The 18,317-nt window shown below is 62.7% G+C and overlaps 1 protein-coding gene across 5 annotated transcripts; it reads left to right on the forward strand.

Annotated features, from left to right (window-relative positions):
• The first annotated feature begins 256 nt into the window (after nucleotides 1–256).
• Pold1 (DNA polymerase delta 1, catalytic subunit) lies at nucleotides 257–17,788 on the forward strand. 5 transcript variants are annotated; one of them, XM_087200426.1, is made up of 29 exons: nucleotides 257–371; nucleotides 1,144–1,224; nucleotides 5,947–6,020; nucleotides 6,534–6,730; nucleotides 6,950–7,060; nucleotides 7,652–7,798; nucleotides 7,872–7,997; nucleotides 8,092–8,260; nucleotides 8,337–8,418; nucleotides 8,487–8,616; nucleotides 8,885–9,051; nucleotides 9,217–9,321; nucleotides 10,728–10,868; nucleotides 10,949–11,059; nucleotides 11,391–11,582; nucleotides 11,669–11,757; nucleotides 11,836–11,952; nucleotides 12,056–12,169; nucleotides 12,449–12,596; nucleotides 14,396–14,491; nucleotides 14,621–14,758; nucleotides 15,237–15,412; nucleotides 15,664–15,816; nucleotides 15,896–15,998; nucleotides 16,441–16,573; nucleotides 16,665–16,778; nucleotides 17,002–17,054; nucleotides 17,121–17,218; nucleotides 17,638–17,788. In XM_087200426.1, exons 4-29 carry the CDS (start codon nucleotides 6,535–6,537, stop codon nucleotides 17,741–17,743), a joined length of 3,315 nt encoding a protein of 1,104 aa, XP_087056552.1. In that variant the 5' UTR covers nucleotides 257–371; nucleotides 1,144–1,224; nucleotides 5,947–6,020; nucleotide 6,534; the 3' UTR covers nucleotides 17,744–17,788.
• The last annotated feature ends 529 nt before the right edge of the window (nucleotides 17,789–18,317 follow it).

Below are 18,317 nucleotides of genomic sequence, written 5' to 3' on the forward strand. Positions count from 1 at the left end.
GATCACCCTTTCCACTGGGGCCCGTTTACAGAATGGGAAGCCGAGGCTGGGAGCCCCGTAACGGCCAACCTCTGCAGGAAGGGCGGGCGTTAGGCCGGGTAGTTGCCCTGACACCGTGCCGGTGGGTGGAGGCAGCAGGCGCTGCGCAGGACAACCGGAGGAGGGAGGGGTAGGGCCGCGAGAGGCTGCGAAGGCGAAGGAGGCGCGCCAGGGGGCGTGGCTTGGGACGCATTCCTGGGGGCGGGGCTTGCTTCTCTGGTGGTGGAATTAGGGCGTGGCTCGAGTCTGTGCTCGGCAGCTCTGGGCATGCGCACGTTGGAGTCAAGGTTCGCGGCTGCGTACCCTGTGGCGGGAAACGCTGTTTGAAGCTGGTAAGGAAGAAGGGAGACACAGGGAACTCGGCCGAGCAGGGAAGAGGGCTGCAGAGTCAGGAACACAGGCCTGGGAGAGTGTTGTGAGGGGTCATGCGGGACGTGGCTGCAGGAGGGACCACCTTGGCTCGGGGCCTCAGGGACCAGTGGTCTGCGCGCCGACCGGAAAGTACCGGAGGGGATCTCGCGGCTGGCAGGCCCAGGGTTCCTGGGCCTGGTCTGGAGTCGGGTCGCTGCGCCAGGGTCTTGGGCCGAGCGGCGCGCCTGCGATCATGCGTAGTCCTGCTTTCACTGGGCGTTTATGGAGTACTCCGACCCAGGTGCTGTTTTCAGAGCAGGGGCCACAGCAGGAACAAGTCTGAGGTCCCTCCGGGGAGGACAGACGGTAGACAAATAAGGAATTGCAGTAGCAAGGTAGTGCTTCCTGACTGTGGTACCTTATATGAAGAGAACTAAAACAGGCTCACGTGATCACGGTGAGAAGCCTCTTGCTGAGGAAGCAGCATCTGAGATGAGAGGTCTGGGCGGAGGGGCCCACAGTGCAAAGGCCCTGGGGTAGTCAGGAGCTTCATATGTTTGTAGCTGGAGCTGAAGAGGCTAAAATACAGATGAAGTTGGGGAGCATGGGGGGGGCCAAATCTTGTAGGCCCTTATAAACCCTACGTCGGGTTTGGCTTTTATTCAGGGTTCACTGGGAAGCCATGGGAGGGTTTGCACATGGGAGCAACATGATCTACTTTGGCTTTTTTTTTTTTTTTTTTTTTCCGGGCAGCCTCTCACTGTGCAACCCAGGCTGCCCTTGAACTCATGGTGATCCCCTCCTGCCTCAGCCTCCCAAGTGCTAAGATTACAGGTATGCCTGCCTTGCCTTTTGAAGAACATGCTGGCAGCTGAGTGGAGATTGGGTTGTAGCAGGAATAGGAGTAAAGGCGGCTCCTGGCTTGGGGTGATCAGTGGGCCAGATGGGAAAGGCTGAGGGGCAAGCAGGCTTGGGGTGCCACTCTGAAGGCAGAGGCCTGAGCCCCCCAGAGGCCTGCTCTTGCCTTAAGTCTGGTCCCTCTTTCCTACACTTCCTCCACCCAGGTCTCTTACACCCCTTAGAGATCATCCTTCTCCACTCCTGGCCTTTGCTGACCTTGGGGAGCTGTGATAATTCAGTCTGGTGTGGAAGGGACAAGAGATCTCACCTCAGGGGTGCTCTGAGGTGTTAGTCAGTGCTGGTCTTTGGAAGCCAGAGCAGAACCTGGGCACTGAGGGACATCTCAGCAAAGTTGGTGATGCTCGCTGGGAATCTGAACTCACCTGTGGTCTAGGCACCGTGCTGGGTGATGCTGGGGCCCCTGCTTGGGTGAGACCCTGATCCTGTTTTCAAGAGCTCCCAGGCTGAGATGGTCCAGCTTGGGATTCACATGTGTGATGACAGATGTCATGTTGTGGGAGGCACTGTGGGAGCCCAGGGGTGGCCAGCCTGGAGGAGCTGAGCTTGAGCTGAGACTCAGGAAGTTCAGGGTTGAGCCCCTGAGAGAGGGGATTTATCCAGCTCATGCTTCCAGAGATCAGCTGGGGGCCAGAGAAGAGTCAGGCCCTCCCTTCCCTCTGGAGGCCCCGTCTGGTGAGGGAGGCAGACAGGCAGCCAGTCCACAGGCAGCGCAGTCAGAGAGGCCCAGAGAAGGAAGCCCAAGGCCAGAGTGGGAGAGTGCACAGGTGTCTGTAGGATGCACGTGGGTAGTTTCACTGTGATCATTTAATTGTGCCTGTTGAGCCCCTCTGTCCCAGCGGGTTCTCCTAGGTACAGGAGCTGTCTCAGGAAGCCAGAGACAAATCCCTGCTGTCACAGAGCTCCTGTCCTAGTAGTGGAGACAAATGGTGAGGAAGATAAGTGAGCGGTGCTCCTTGGGCCTGAGTGGGTTGGAATTCTGGGAGCTTGTTCTTTTTTTTTTGGTACCAGGGATCGAACTTAGGATCTTGCGCTTTCGAGGCAGGTGCCGGAACCACTGAGCTAAATCCCTGGCCTGGTCTGACCTGTTTGTACAGAATCCCTCTGGCTGCCATAGGTGAGGACAGGGAAGACACTGATCTCTCCAGCCCTCTCTGCACCTGGCCTGGCAGAGGCTCCCTGGGACCTCAGGGGGCCGCCCTGCGCTGAGCTCACTGCCCAGCAGGGGGAGACCACGAGCAGCCTCAGGAGGACCTGGGTAGCCGCAGGGCTGAGCCACGGAATGGGTGGGATGTGTGAGGGCGAGAGAGAAATTGGGGTGACTCCAAGGGTGTTGGGGTTGCGAAATTATGGGATGTGAGGAGCGGTTGGGGAGCTCAGCTTTGGGTGTGAGATGCTTGAAGGGACGTACTCGGTGGGGATGTGGCGGCCGTGGCTCTTCCCCTGGGGGAGGCGGGAGAAGCGGGCAGTGGGCAGTCGGCAGTCGGTGTGCAGGGCTGGCCTGCATGTGGGAGCCCTGGGCTCCATACCTGTGCGGGCACGGGCTGGGCAACACTGTCAGATTGGTGAGATGGGCCAGGGCATCGTGAGGTCACTGAAAACTAGCACACGAGCCCAGGCGCCTGTTATTCAGTACTGGGGCCGCTGGGCAGGTGCTACTGAAGGGCCCCAAGAGGCCGAGCAGGAGGCAGGCCTGGGGCATGCATGCAGGGCCTGTCCTTCCGCACGGTGGGGAACTGCGCAGGCGCAAGGAACAGCGGCCACCGGAGGGTTCTGAGATGCGGCCGGGGAGAGGTGCCCTGAGGCTTAGCCGGAGAGTAAGGGCTGCCCGGGCCCGAGGACTGGAAGGGCCCAACAATGGGTAGTGACTGCCGAAGGATGTGGCCTTTTCGGGGTGGGGGGGGACGAAAGTACCCTAAAATGGATTGTGGGGGTGGTTGTAAAGTGTAAAATGTGCCCAAACTGTTGAGCAGTGGACTTTCTCACTCGCCAGCCAGGGGCCCCGCCCCGAGCCCCTCCCCAGCCTCAGGAGCGGGAATCCACCTCAGTGGAGCTGTTGCCGGGGGCTGCTGTCCCACACAGTCCCCAAGACCCCGCTGCGCTGGCCCTGGCTCCCCTTCCCCAGTGTAGCACCCCTGGCAATGGGGGTCCCTGGTTTGATCCCCAGCACCACACACAGGCAAAAGCAGTGTATCTGTTCTGCTCCCCACCTTATAAGAAACGGTCCCTTTTTATGCATTTCCTTCTCCAGTTGCTGTTTTGAATGGTTTATAATGCAGGTACCTTGTGAGCTGAGTAGTGAACAGCTGCGTCCCTTTGCCCCGAGTGACTGGTATCAGCCTTGACACCTCATTTGCTTCGTCTCAACACTCCTGAACCCACACCCCGTTCTTTTTCCTTTTTTCCTGAACTATGTATTTGACAGTTGTGGTCATCAGGATAGTTGGCCTCGGAAAACTTGAGCAGGGGTCTCCTAAGAACGGGCACCAGCCTGCATTGGTGCAGTGTAACTCACAGTCAGGAACTTGGCGAGAGCCAAGACTCACTGCTACTGGACAGACAGCCCATTTTCGGGTCTGCCCATTTGTCAGGGACACCCTTCATAGCCAGTTCCACCTAGGATCACACTTTGCATTTCTTTGTCTTGACAGCTTTTTCTTTCCTTCCGTGACATTGACAGATTTAAAGATCCCAGACCAGTAGTTGCCAACCTTCCCTGTGGTTTTGTTGGATGATACTCCAGTGACTAGAGTGATGACAGACATTTTCTTAAACATCCTTGTCTTTTAAAAGACAAAACATAAAACTCTTCCATGACATTGTGTACCTCGCCTTTTCTCCTGAACACTGCCACTTTAAGACCCTGCACTGTCAGCCCACAAAGCTTCCTCATTCCTTTATATGGCTGCATAGTATTCCATTGAATGGGATTAATGTAATTTATTTAAACAGTCATCTAGGGGAGGGCATTTAGGTGGTTTCCAGTCTTTTGGGATTTCAAACAATGCTGCCGGAAATTACCTTGTAAATGCAGCATTTTCCTATGATAATATATCTGTAGCATAAATCTCTAGATACTGAATTGCAGCCTTCAAACTTTATGTGTTTGATTTGGGTGTGATTTCCATGTAGTGAGATGCATAAGGTCTCAAGTGTTCAGTTTGGTTCACAGGGTGTTTCCCTTCTGTCACCCCAGAAAATCCCCTCAAGCCCCTTCCCTGTCAAGCCCTCCACCCTGGGAGCTCCACAAACCAGGTTGTTCTAGAGCATTGTGTAGATGGCATCAAACACCATGGGTTTGCCTTTTGTGCGGAGGTGAAGTGAACTGTGTGTGTGTGTGTGTGTGTGTGTGTGTGTGTTGTGTGTGATACTGGGGATGGAACCCAGGGGTGCTCTCCCACTCACTTGGCTACATCTCCAGCCCTTTTGTTTCTGGAGACAGGATCTCCGTCTGTAGCTCAGGCTGCCCTCGAACACTCGGTCCTCTTGCCTCAGCCTCCTGAGTGCTGGGCTGACAGGTGTGTCTCACCACGCCCAGCAAAATGAACCATTTTAAAGTGAACAACTCTGGTCAGTATGTTCACTGTGTGGTACAACTATCGCCTGGGTAGGTCCAGAACATTCCACCACCCCAGAGAAAGCCCATGTCCATTAAGCAGTTGCTTCCCATTCCCTCGGTCTGGGCGTTTTATATCTGGCTTCTTTCACACAGCTATTTTTTAGTATTTATTATTTTGAAGTGCGTGGGATTGAACCCAGGGCTTTCTCACTGAGCTGCATTCCCAGCCCTTTTTAATTTTCATTTTGAGACAGGGACTCGCTGAATAACCCAGGTTGGGCTCAGACGTGCGCTCCTCCTGCCTCAGCGTGTTTGTTAGTCTAGGCCAGTGGTGGCGAACCTGGGGCACACGTGCCGCAGTGGGCTGTTTGTTACCACTGAAAGCTCGGAAAGGTTCGCCATCACTGGTCTAGGCTAAGCCACCGTAACGGGGACCCAGAAGGACCAGGCCGAGCTCTCCCGCCACTGTCCAGAGGTCAAGCAGGGTGAGAGCGTGTCAGGTGGTCACCGTCCCAGCCTGGCCCGTGCAGGGTGTGTATTCTCTCACAGCTTCATTTTGATTTTACAGAGGTTGAAAGAATAGGAATAGTGCGACGATCACCTGCATACCCTTTCTCTGGGTCCCCTGCTTCATCGGTTCACCCTGTTGGTTTTATGCTTTGTGTGCATGCCTGCCTTCTCTCTGTGCCCACGCACATCACTGCATATGTCACGGCCACTTACTCAGCGTCCTTGAGCGTGTGTCACCTTAGAACATGCTCTTCCTGTACCACAGGAAGTCGCCGACTTGAGCAAGCCTAACCTGAATACAGTCCTGTCCGGTCTGCCACGGGGTAGACACAGTCACATCAGCACACCTCACTGAAAGCGCTCCTGCTTCTGTTACTGGCTGCAGTTAAGGAAGCAACCAGAAATACAGCCCCTGCATGGCTCGTGCTTTGACTTGTCAGGCACAGTGGCTCCTGGGTTGGCGGAGGCCCCTGCAAAGGCCATCGGAGGGACAGCTGGAGAAATCGGGGCACGTACTGTAGCTGATCCTTGCTTCCGAGTCCACATTAAATGTCCTGTGCCAATTTCAGGCCACGTCTTTGTCCCTAAGAACTCCATCCTGAAGTATCCCGTGATCCACCTGCACTTCCTGCCTGCGTGGGAGGTGGGACACAGTGAGGACGCGGGGTGGGGACCCGGGGACCGGTGCATGGTCCTGTGAGTGAGGCCGTGCCCCACCGACAAGCCTTGGGTCTCATCCTGTGGGAAGCCTCTGAGACGCAGCTGTGGGATCCAGAGGTGTTTGCCTGAACCTAGGGTGGGGAAGGATCCTGGTCCCCGGCATGTGACAGGCACGGGGCACAGGAACTGGCCTGAGTGCTTCCCAGCCGCCCACTGGAGGGAGGCTGAGCAGATGGGGTGGGCAGCGAGGGCATCGGGGACAGAAGTTAATGGGAAATAAAGGGGTGATGGGGAGGGGGCAGCCGACCAGGCACAGGATGTGGGGCATGGGTTAAGCTGGGGCTGTGTAGAGTGGGGCCCCCCTGTGCCAACCTGCAGAGCGTGCCAGGTGCCCACCAGCCCGCAGGTGGAGAGCCCTGCTGCGCTAGCGTGGGACCGTGAAGACTGGGAAAGAGGGTCTGGTCAGAGCCCCCCTGAAGCCCCAACCTGCCCACAGGATGGATGGCAAGCGGCAGCAGGGCCCAGGGGCCGGGGTGCCCCCAAAGCGGGCTCGAGGGGGCCTCTGGGACGAGGAGCCTCCGCCGTCCCACTTCGAGGAGGACCTGGCGCTGCTGGAGGAGATAGAAGCTGAGCACAGGTTGCGGGAGCAGGAGGAGGAGGCGCTGCAGCTGGCCGTGGAGCGGGCCACCGACGGTGAGCCCAGAGCGGGACCCTGCAGCCTCCCAACCCCGGTCTCACCTCCCTCCGAGTCAGCAGCAGAGCCGGGCTGCCTGCGCACCCTGCCTGTGTGCATCCTGCTGCTCCTGACCCTGAGCCCAGCCTTCCGCTTCCTGGGGCCTGAGGGATGCCCCCCTGCCCCAGCCCGGCAGCCTGGGTGGCTCCTCTCCAAGGGGCCTGCTCCTTCCCCTCCAGGGCAGCTCTCCACAGCCACTGACCCCCGCTGGTTTCGGCCTCCCCCACCCCCGCTGGACCCTCAGACGGAGCCCCTCATCTTCCAGCAGCTGGAGATCGACCACTATGTGGGTGAGTCGGGTGAGGCAGTGACCAGGGCTGTGAGAGAGAGGCACAGGGCGGGGGTGCCCGAGCAGGAGTGGGGGCGGCTCATCTCCATCTCCCCGTGCTGCATACTCCACACAGCACCACGGAGGGGCCAGCAAGTCCATCTGTATGGACGCCTTGACAAAGAGCTGTGGTGACAGGACTGGGAGCGCTGGTACACACGGGGGCAGGAGGCTGTCCTGAGCCCCGGTGCTGTGGCAGTTGCCACAATCAATCTGTTAATGTTCATGACGTTAGACGTATGTGCGCTGATCAGTAGTCGTTTTACTTCTGGCAAAAATGTCTTATGCAGTAATAATAAGGAGGGAGCCAGGAGTGATGGCTCACAGCTGTAAACCCCAGCACTCTGGGAGGCTGAGGCAGGAGGGTCTTAAAAAGGGCTAGGGCTGCAGCTCAGTGGGAAGCCCTGGATCCAGTCCCCAGTAGCACAAAGGAAGAAAAGTGGAGGGGCCCGTCCTGCTGAAGGCGGAGAATGGCACCAGGGAAGCGAGTGAATAATGAGGTGGTGCAGGGACCGCCCAGAGGGGACATCTTGCCTGGCCCTGTGACGCCCAGGTTCAGCACGGCCCCTGCCAGGGTGGACTCCGCCGTCCAGCAGCCACGTGCCGGTGCTGCGTGCCTTCGGGGTCACTGACGAGGGGGTGTCCGTCTGCTGCCACATCCACGGCTTTGCGCCCTACTTCTACGTCCCCGCGCCGCCCGGTGAGTGGCCGGGCCCGGAGCCGCCCAGGCCCGCGCAGGCCCCACTGCCGTCTGACTGACCCTCCCACGCCAGGGTTCGGGGCTGAGCATCTGGCGGAGCTGCAGCGGGAGCTGAACACGGCCATCAGCCGAGACCAGCGCGGCGGCAAGGAGCTCAGTGGGCCGGCCGTGCTGGCGGTGGAGCTGTGCTCCCGGGAGAGTGAGTGTCGCCCTGGAGCCAGAGCTGGGGCCGGGAATGAGGTCGGGACCGGGGCCGGGGCCCCTGAGCCGGCCCCGACCTCCTCTGTCCACAGGCATGTTTGGGTACCATGGACACGGCCCCTCGCCCTTCCTGCGCATCACCTTGGCGCTGCCCCGCCTCGTGGCACCCGCGCGCCGCCTCCTGGAGCAGGGCGTCCGCGTGGCGGGCCTGGGCACCCCCAGCCTCGCGCCCTACGAGGCCAACGTGGACTTCGAGATCCGGTACGTACGTCCGCCCTCACCCCTCGCCCCTCCTCACCCCGCCCCAGCTTCTGCCCTGACTCCCCCCCGCCCCCAGGTTCATGGTGGACACCGACATCGTGGGCTGCAACTGGCTGGAACTCCCAGCGGGAAGATACGTCCTGAGGCAGGAGGAGCAGGTACGGGGCTCCCTGTAGGCTCGGGCAGGGAGCCGGGACCCTGCTGCTTCTGACACCTCTTCCCGCAGGTCACCCTGTGCGCGCTGGAGGCCGACGTGCTGTGGTCCCATGTGGTCAGCCACCCCCCTGAGGGGCCGTGGCAGCGCATCGCACCCCTGCGCGTGCTCAGCTTTGACATCGAGTGCGCAGGCCGCAAAGGTTTGTCTCCCAGGTGCGGGGCGCCCCCAGCTCGGAACATCGGGGTTGTTCCAGGCACGTCGGGTGAGGGGAGGGGCGTTGGCAGGAGAGGAGCCCGCCAGTGTAGAGGTCCTGAGGCAGGTCTGTCCTGCTGCGGCCAGAGTGGAGGGGAAAGGCGGAGGACACCACAGGACCCCGCAGGCGTGGGCTGTGGGCAGTGGGGTAGCCATAGGCTGGGGCCTCCACCTGAGGGAGAGGCAGGACTCAGATCCCTGTCCCCTCTCTGCAGGCATCTTCCCTGAGCCCGAGCGGGACCCCGTGATCCAGATCTGCTCCCTGGGCCTGCGCTGGGGCGAGCCGGAGCCCTTCTTGCGCCTCGCACTCACCCTTCGGCCCTGTGCCCCCATCCTGGGTGCCCAGGTGCAGAGCTTCGAGCGGGAAGAGGACCTGCTCCAGGTGGCTCTCGCTCTGCCCCAGGCTGCTTTCCTCAGCCCGGCCCCCGCCCTCCTGAGACCACGGCCACCGCCCTGGCTTTGCAGGCGGGCTTGCTGAGGCCGAGCGCTCCTCCTCTGGGCACTTGTGCAGCTGGGACATCCGGCTGATGCTTGTGTCACCCGCCAGGCCTGGTCTGTCTTCGTGCGCACCATGGACCCTGATGTGATCACCGGCTACAACATTCAGAACTTTGACCTCCCCTACCTCATCTCTCGCGCCCAGACCCTCAAGGTGAGGCACAGCCAGCGGAGCCCCCTGTGTGGCTCTGTCCACTCACTCTGTGTGCCTGCAGCCCAACATCCTGGGCCTGCCTCAGCCCTGCCTTTTTTTGTTGTTTTTTTGTTTTGGTACTGGGGATCGAGCTTGGGACCTTGTGCATGCGAGGCAGGCAATGGAACCACTGAGCTAAACCCCTGGCCTTTTTGTTGTTTGTTTTTGAGACAGTGTCTTGCTGTGTAGCCCAGGCTGGTCTCAGACTCACAGTGATCCTCCTGCCTCAGGCTCCCGAGTGCTAGGGTTACAGGCGTGCGCCACCACGCCCCATTTGCCCTCCTCTTAGGTCCAAAAGGTTACTGGGCTTTGGTCAGAGGCAGGAGGGTGTTGGGAGCTGGGGAGAGGCCACCGGGTGGAGGTGTGGAGTGGAAGTGTGGAGCCGTGGGAGTCCAGGCCTTGCTCTGCCTGGCAGCGAGGAGTCGGGACAGGAAGGGGAGGCGTGAGAGGAAGATCGTGAGGAGAGGCAGCCGTGCTGTGGAGTCCCCACTGCTGCGGCAGAACCCAGGCCGAGGCTCGAAGGAATGGGCTGTGGCCCTGGGCTGGAGGTCAAGGCCAGGGCTGCTTCCTTCTTTGGCTGGGAGGAAGGGTCTGGCTTGGCCTTTCCTGGGCTGTGGGTGGCCGCCACCCCCCACTTCCCTGCTTGTCTCCAAGTCCCAGTTTGCCCTGTCTCTAAGTGCCTGCGGTTAAGGCCCCTGAGGGCCACGTCTCAGCTGCCCCACAGAGCCTTGCCCCCAGGTGAGCTCGCACTCTGAGGCACTGGAAGTCGGGTCCTCAGCCTCTTTTGGGGAAGGAACGCAATTCGACCCATAGTGGGTGTATTGTATTACTCTCCTGGTTTTCTCTGTGCTTGGCCAGAGTGGTCATCGAAAAGAACAGCATAAGCTGGGCATGGTGGTGCACACCTGCGATCCCAGCACTCCGGAAGGCTGAGGCAGGCACAGCCTGAGCCGTTTAGTGAGACCCTGTCTCGAAATAAAAATGGCTGGGGATGCAGCTCAGCGTGAAGTCCCTGGGTTCCGTCCCCAGTACTCCAACTGCAACGAACAGAACAAAACAAACTTTCGGCCCCCAACAGCACCAGCAAGAAGCCCAGCCCTCACACTGGGATGAGTACCCGGGCCACCACACGCCCAGAATGCAGTGCCCCCTCAGCCCTGCCTGTCTCTCCTCTAGTCCATGTGCCACCAGCCTAAAAGGAGCCCTCTGCGCCCTGGGGACATCCGTGCCCCGGCTCCCCTGCCTGAGCCCCAGCTGCAGCCTTGTCCTCCCACGCTGCCTGGCCCCTGCTTCCGGCCCTGGGTGGTGTGCAGGACCGTGGTGCTTTCTCTCGGTGCCTGATGTGGCCTGGGCGTGGTGTCCCCCAGGTGAAGGCCTTCCCCCTGCTGGGCCGCGTGGTTGGGCTCCCCTCCAGCCTGCGGGACTCTTCGTTCCAGTCGAGGCAGATGGGCCGGCGGGACAGCAAGGTGGTCAGCATGGTGGGCCGTGTGCAGATGGACATGCTGCAGGTACGGGCGCTGAGGGCCTGGACCCCAGGCTCTGGAGGGGCTGCCGGGACCCACACCCGACCCGACCCAACTTCCCGCAGGTGCTGCTGCGGGAGCACAAGCTACGCTCCTACACGCTCAACGCCGTGAGCTTCCACTTCCTGGGCGAGCAGAAGGAGGACGTGCAGCACAGCATCATCGCAGACCTGCAGGTGCGCCAGGCTTCTGCCACCCTGCCCTCTGCCCTCTTCTTGCACTGTCCTCTGACCTCAGCCTCACTTCCTGCTTCCCCCTTCTGGACCTCCACTCTCTCACCTTGACCTCGAGCTCACCCTTTTCCGCCCCAGGCCCCATCCTGCACCCGCCTCTCCTGACCTCTCTTGTGCTCAGCTGTGCCCCTGCCGTGGTCTCTGTCACCAGGACCTTTGCTGTCCTGCCCTGACCCTCATGCACCCCCAGGCCCCGTCACTCCCCTCCTTCCCCCACCCAGACCCTCGCCCCCTGCCCCGGCCCCCTTGACCCTGGCCCCGGTGCTGTCCCCAGAACGGGAATGACCAGACGCGCCGCCGCCTGGCCGTGTACTGCCTCAAGGACGCCTACCTGCCGCTGCGGCTGCTGGAGCGGCTCATGGTGCTGGTGAACAACGTGGAGATGGCGCGCGTCACCGGCGTGCCCCTCAGCTACCTGCTCAGCCGTGGCCAGCAGGTCAAGGTCGTGTCCCAGCTGCTGCGGCAGGTTGGTGCCTGGTCCGGTCAGCAACACGTGGTTTCCCAGGCCCACGGGCTCCACACGGCCACTCACCCTCCTCACCCCCGCCACAGGCCATGCGTGAGGGGCTGCTGATGCCCGTGGTGAAGACGGAGGGCAGCGAGGACTACACAGGAGCCACTGTCATCGAGCCCCTCAAGGGGTGAGGCCTGGGGTGGGGGCCGGCAGGGGCAGCTCACGTCCTGCCCCGCTGGCCCTGAGTGTCACACGGCTCCCACAGATACTACGACGTCCCCATCGCCACCCTGGACTTCTCCTCACTGTACCCATCCATCATGATGGCCCACAACCTGTGCTACACCACGCTGCTGCGGCCCGGGGCCGCCCAGAAGCTGGGGTACGGCGCCCGGGGCTGGGTGGGGGCCACTGGAGAGGTGGGGCCGAGGGGGCGGGCGGCCGGCAGCACCCGGCACCCGCTGCCCAACATTGCCTCCCCGCAGCCTGGACTCAGACCAGTTCATCAAAACACCCACGGGGGATGAGTTCGTGAAGATGTCGGTGCGGAAGGGGCTGCTGCCCCAGATCCTGGAGAACCTGCTCAGCGCCCGGAAGAGGTGGAGTCCCCACCCGAGCTCTGAACTCAGACTTGGCAGGGGTCTCAAGGTCCCTGTTCCTCACAGTGTCCCCCCAAGGCTGCCCAGTGCACTCACTGCAGCTCCATATGCATTAGAACAAGCGCCCTGCTCCTGAGGGCTGGCACCTGTGCGCAGTGTGCCACGTGCCCAACTGTCCAGCGCTGACCAGTGCTCGCCTCTGCTTGGGTCCTCCCTGGCTTCTGGTCTCCCTGAGACAGGGCAGCTGCCCGAGCAGCCTTTGTTCCTGCTCCCTCCCAGGGCCAAGGCTGAGCTGGCGCAGGAGACTGACCCCCTGCGGCGGCAGGTGCTGGACGGGCGGCAGCTGGCCCTGAAGGTGAGCGCCAACTCCGTGTATGGCTTCACAGGCGCCCAGGTGGGGAAGCTGCCATGCCTGGAGATCTCGCAGGTAAGCTGGGGCCCGGGCAGGGCGTGGAGGTGGGAGGCCCCCTGGCATAATCGGGAGGTCGGGGTCCCACTGCCCAGCTCTCTGGCCTCAGGGAGAGCGTGCCAGGCTGCTGGAGCTGCTGGCTCGGTTTTTCAGTCAACAAATGCTCCCCGAGCATGTGCTGTGGGTCAGGCTCCACATGCTGGGTGCACAGGGTGACAGACAAGCGTCCTGTCCTCAGCTGCTCTCTTGCGCCCTAGTGGGGAGGCGAACCATGGAGGCAGGAATGTTGGCTAGGGTGCCGGAAGGGTGCCAGAATGGGGCCAGGTGACTGGAGGGAGGAGGCAGCTCTGCTCATCCGCCCCATGCCGCAGGGTCCCTGCAGGGGAGGAGGAGGGCAGCCTTGTAGTGGGGGACAGGGACTGGGGCAAGGGGGGGGCCTGCTGTGCCCGGGCCAGGTCATGGGTCCTCCACACATCAGCGCTGGCCCTGGGTCACCACCTGCCCTGGTGTGGGGACGCCCAGTGGCACTCAGTGAGCGCCAGCACAGTGTGAGCATGGCAGACCCGCCCACTGCCCTCCCCTGCCCTCTGGCCGGGCCCCAGGGCCTCAGCAGGGTCTCCCTGGCTGTCCTGTCCGGACTGGTGTGTGCCAGCCTCTGGGTGCGTAGTTCACTCCAGCCTTGGGGAGCCCCTCCCTATCCGTGCAGGCCTCAGGCTTGCAGGGTCCTGGTGGAAGAAGGCTGGGGAGCATCCCTGGGCAGAGCCTCACACCCACGTCGGGCCCCCAGACCACTCCCACAAGCTTGTGTGGGCTTGGGTTAGGATTTTAACCCCACAGAGGCCACAGAGTAAAATTGGCCAAAGAAAGCAGCGTGTAGGACAGGGCCTAAGAAAGACCAAGAGTAGGGTCCAGCCGAGGCCCCAGGCCTTCCCTCAGTCTGTGGGACCATGAGTGGGAGGTGCAGCCAGGGCACCCGGCCTCCGAGTCCTGCCATATAGGGGTCAGGCCTGTGGCCGTGGCCCGCTCCTGAGCAACCTTAGCTATCAGTTATCGCACTGGAATAATGAACTACTGTGTCATTCAAGAAAAGGGAGGCAGGGCCAGAGATGTAGCTCAGTGGCACAGCACCTGCCTGCCAAGCGTGAGGTCCTCAGTTGGATCCCCGGGACAGAAAAAAGGAGTATGGGGCAGATGGGCTCTGTGAAAGGCAGGCCATACAGTTGCAGCTTTAGGTACAAAGAGGGCAGCAACCAGGAGGCTGAAGTTGAGGCAGGAGGATCACCACGAGCCTGAGACCAGCCTAGGCTACATAGTGAGTTCAAGGCCATCTATATAGATGTAGGTATATCACTAGTTAGGCCAAAGGTACATAGACCACACCTCTCCGTTAGGTAAAAATCATCTGGCTGGTTCCACACGAAAGAATCACACCTGAGTCTCCGTGGCACCTTGGTGCCCAGCCTCAGTTTCCTTATTTGTAAAATAAGGCAGGTGGACAGGAATAGTTCCCCTGGGGGTGTGTTCCTGCCCCTGCCCTTGGGGACACCGTGGAGGCGGGGGTGTCTGTGATCCGAGCTCAGTGCTCGCTGCCCAGGACATCACATGGTGGAGACGTGCGAGCCCCAGCTTGCATGAGCTCAGCTCCGGCCCGGTGCTCTGGGCAGGGACCTGTGTGTCCCACAGACCCCGGGTGCAGATGCGGGAACGGGCAGGGACACCGAGGCTCACCGAGGACCCCCCCTCCATGGGAAGTGGCAGCAGTGGGAGCCCCAGTGACCACAGTGAGTAGCTTCTGCACCGGGCTTTGTACCCCACAGAGCGTCACGGGGTTCGGACGTCAGATGATCGAGAAAACCAAGCAGCTGGTGGAGTCCAAGTACACGGTGAAGAACGGCTACAGCACTGACGCCAAGGTCAGGGCTGCCCCGCCCCGGAAAGGCCGAGCGGGTAGAGGGTAGGGGGAGCTCGGGACACCCGGGCCGTGCCCCTGCCCTCCCTGGCGCGCCCTGGGGTGTCAGCACCGCACCCTCACACCCGCCCAGGTGGTGTACGGTGACACGGACTCCGTCATGTGCCGCTTCGGCGTCTCCTCCGTGGCCGAGGCGATGGACCTGGGGCGCGAGGCCGCAGACTGGGTGTCAGGCCACTTCCCACCGCCCATCCGGCTGGAGTTCGAGAAGGTACATGGGATCCGCCGGGGCACCTCACTGGAGGGGGCGCTGGCTGGGGACCCCCAATGCTGTTCGAGGCCTCCGTGTTCCGGGTGCCCAAATCAGCCCCCTGGACAGCCCTCCAGGGTCAAGGGTCAGTGTGCCGGCGTCACGCGGATTCCTGAGTTTGGGGCGGGTTCTGGCAACTTCCCAAGCCCTGGCCTTTGCTGCCCAGGAGAGCAGCGTCCAGGTCTTGCACACCTTCCCAGGGCGTCCACGGGGGCTGCTCTCCCCTGCCAGCGTCCCAACCCCAGGGCTCAGACTCCCCACACACACCACCGTCTCGCCCTTGGCTCAGACAGCCCGGTGCACTGGCTCCCGGGTTTGGGGGGCTGTGGTCTCTTCTCTTATTCTCAGGCAGCATTCTGGCCTGCCCTGTTTCTGGGAGAAGTCTCAGGGTTGAGGACTGAACCCAGGTCTCAGGCTCATAGCTACCCATCCCTGCCAGGTCTACTTCCCCTACCTGCTCATCAGCAAGAAGCGCTACGCTGGCCTTCTCTTCTGCTCCCGGCCCGACGGCCACGACCGCATGGACTGCAAGGGCCTGGAGGCCGTGCGGAGGGACAACTGCCCACTGGTGGCCAACCTTGTCTCGGCCTCCCTGCGCCGCCTGCTCGTTGACCGGTGTGGGGCCCGTCCACTCCCCTCCCTCAGGCCCCGCGTCCGGGCCCAGGCCCTCGCTCCCGTCCCTTTGGCCCAGATGTCACGCTCCTCCCTGTGGGGAGGCCGTGGTGCGTGAGGTTGGACAGCCGTGGCCAGACCCTTCCCTGCCCCAGTGTCTTAGCCCACGCAACCGACCTGGTGCCCGGCCCACGTCTGGTTTAGGTTTCCACCTGGCCCTCGGTACCTGCTGGTGACACTGCCGCCCTCCCCAGAGACCCCGAGGGCGCCGTGGCCCACGCCAAGGACGTCATCTCGGACCTGCTGTGCAACCGCATTGACATCTCCCAGCTGGTGATCACCAAGGAGCTGACCCGCGCAGCGGCCGACTACGCGGGCAAGCAGGCGCATGTGGAGCTGGCCGAGAGGTGGGGCCCAGCGGAGCGGCACAGCCCATTGCCCACGCCCCCTGGCCCTCGCCGTGCCACCTGCCTCCCTCTCCCGCAGGATGAGGAAGCGGGACCCCGGCAGCGCGCCCAGCCTGGGTGACCGTGTCCCCTACGTGATCATCGGCGCTGCCAAGGGCGTGGCCGCCTACATGAAGTCAGAGGTGAGGCCCACCTGGGCCGGTGCCCGCCCAGCGCCCGGCACCGCCCCTCTCACTTCTGCTTTCCGGGGTGGGCGGGGCCGGCGCCCCAGCACACTGCTCACCGGCACACAGCGTCTCCATCGCTGGCTGTTTCTGTCCCTGCCGCCCGTTCCCTCAGTGCCCCCACCCTGCCCAGACCGGACAGACGTGACCCCAGCACCCTGCTTTCCAGCCTGGCCTCCTCCCGGGAACTCTGACCCTTCCCTGTGCCCTGAGGCCCCAGCCTAGGGCACGGCACCCAGCCGGCTGCCCATGACCTCTGACCCCTCCCCTCCCCGACGCCTCCTAGCCACTCGGCAGCCTGGGATGGTGGTTGCACCCAGGACTGCCCTGCTGGGAGCCCTGTGGGCCAGGGACACCCCTCGGCTGCTGCGTGTGACGGCTGCGCCTGCATCTCCCGCAGGACCCCCTATTCGTGCTGGAGCACAGCCTGCCCATCGACACGCAATACTACCTGGAGCAGCAGCTCGCCAAGCCCCTGCTGCGCATCTTCGAGCCCATCCTGGGCGAGGGCCGCGCAGAGGCCGTGCTACTACGTAAGCCTGGGTCCCGGGCGGGGCGGGGCGGGGCGGGGCGGGTCGCGGCTGGGGGCTGCAGGGGCGCCACCCCATCTCGCTCCTCCTGCAGGCGGCGACCACACGCGCTGCAAGACCGTGCTCACGGGCAAGGTGGGCGGCCTCCTGGCCTTCGCCACACGCCGCAGCTGCTGCATCGGCTGCCGCACGGTGCTCAGCCACGAGGGTGAGACCCCAGACGCTGCCCAGTGGGCGCCCTCTGCCTGCACCCCACCGAGGGTCCTCGCCCTCCCGGAGTTCCCCAGGGGAGTTTTCCCCACCACACTCGCTCCCTTGTTCTCCGGCCTCCGGGGACTTTCACAGCCGGGATGGGCAGCGGGCGGGGAAGGGGTAGGGGTGGAGTGGCCCGGCCTGGCTCAGCCCCAGTGCCCGGTGCTGACTGCCCCCAGGAGCCGTGTGCAAGTTCTGCCAGCCTCGGGAGTCAGAGCTGTACCAGAAGGAGGTGAGTGGGACGGGCTGGGCTGGGGCTGGGCCGCCCTGCCAGCCCGCTCACCCCTGGCACCCCCAGGTGTCCCACCTGAACGCCCTGGAGGAGCGCTTCGCACGCCTGTGGACGCAGTGCCAGCGCTGTCAGGGCAGCCTGCATGAGGACGTCATCTGCACCAGGTAGGCGCCTGCCCCGACCTCCCCACCCCAGGCCTGTGGGTTGGGGACCAAACTTCGGGGTCCCTGCCCGCTGCCCTTCCCCGCGCCCCGCCTGCTAAGTGGGGCAGGGTCACCCGGGTCTGCCCAGAACTGGCCCAGCTCCCATCCACCCCCTCCCCGGGGCGGGCCGGGCTTTCCCCAGGGAACAGCTGGGCGGGGCGGGTTCCCACGCCAGGTGACAGGTGATATACGGCCCCGAGCCTGGCCGGGCACCACTGTTATCTGCCCCCCCCACCGTGCCCGCTGAGCAAACAGCCCCCGCAGGAGGAGGGTGGGCAGCAGGCGGGCCAAAGTCCTGGGAACGGCCCCTGCCCCGCGTGGTGCTCGCGGCGCCCCCCCCCCCCCCGCCCAGCCTGAGCCTGACCACGCCCACTCTGCAGCCGGGACTGCCCCATCTTCTACATGCGCAAGAAGGTGCGGAAGGACCTGGAGGACCAGGAGAAGCTGCTGCGCCGCTTCGGGCCCCCTGGCCCCGAGGCCTGGTGACTGCAAGCACCCACGGAGGGTTAATAAAATTCCAGCCTTTTGCCACCCCGTGCACTGTGGTCTCTGGGGGAAAAGGTCCGCAGGTGTTTATTTTTCATTTGCTGGGGATCGAATTCAGGGCCCTCCACACTGAGGTACATCCCCAGCCCTTTTTGTGTTTTTTAATTTTTGAGACAGGGTCTCACTAAGTTGCCCAGGCTGGGCTCAAACTCTCCATCCTCCCGCCTCAGCCTCCCGAGTGCTGGGGTGACAGGCGTGCACCACCACACCTGGCTACAAGGTCCAGTTTCATGAGCCCCAGCGTGGCCTCTACCCCAAGGCCCCTGCCCCACCTCCTCACCCTCGGTCTCGGCGGAGGACGCACCTGCCTAGTCTGCCTCAGTTTCCCCTCTGCCCATCCATGAGGGCACCGGCTGGGGATCTGCGAGACTGCCCGGCCCAGGTGTCACCTCCCTGGGGGCCTGGTGGCCGCCCGGGGCCAGATGCTGCCTGCTTCCGCTAGGCCTGGGGCGGCCCCTGGCAGGCAGGAGGCTTCCACTCCCCAGGGCCCAGGGACCCCCCCATGTCACACCCA

This window comes from Heterocephalus glaber, unplaced genomic scaffold (genome assembly GCF_053883595.1).
Source record: "Heterocephalus glaber isolate CG9 unplaced genomic scaffold, H.glaber_assembly_v1.0 deba00001744, whole genome shotgun sequence".
NCBI lineage: Eukaryota > Metazoa > Chordata > Mammalia > Rodentia > Bathyergidae > Heterocephalus > Heterocephalus glaber.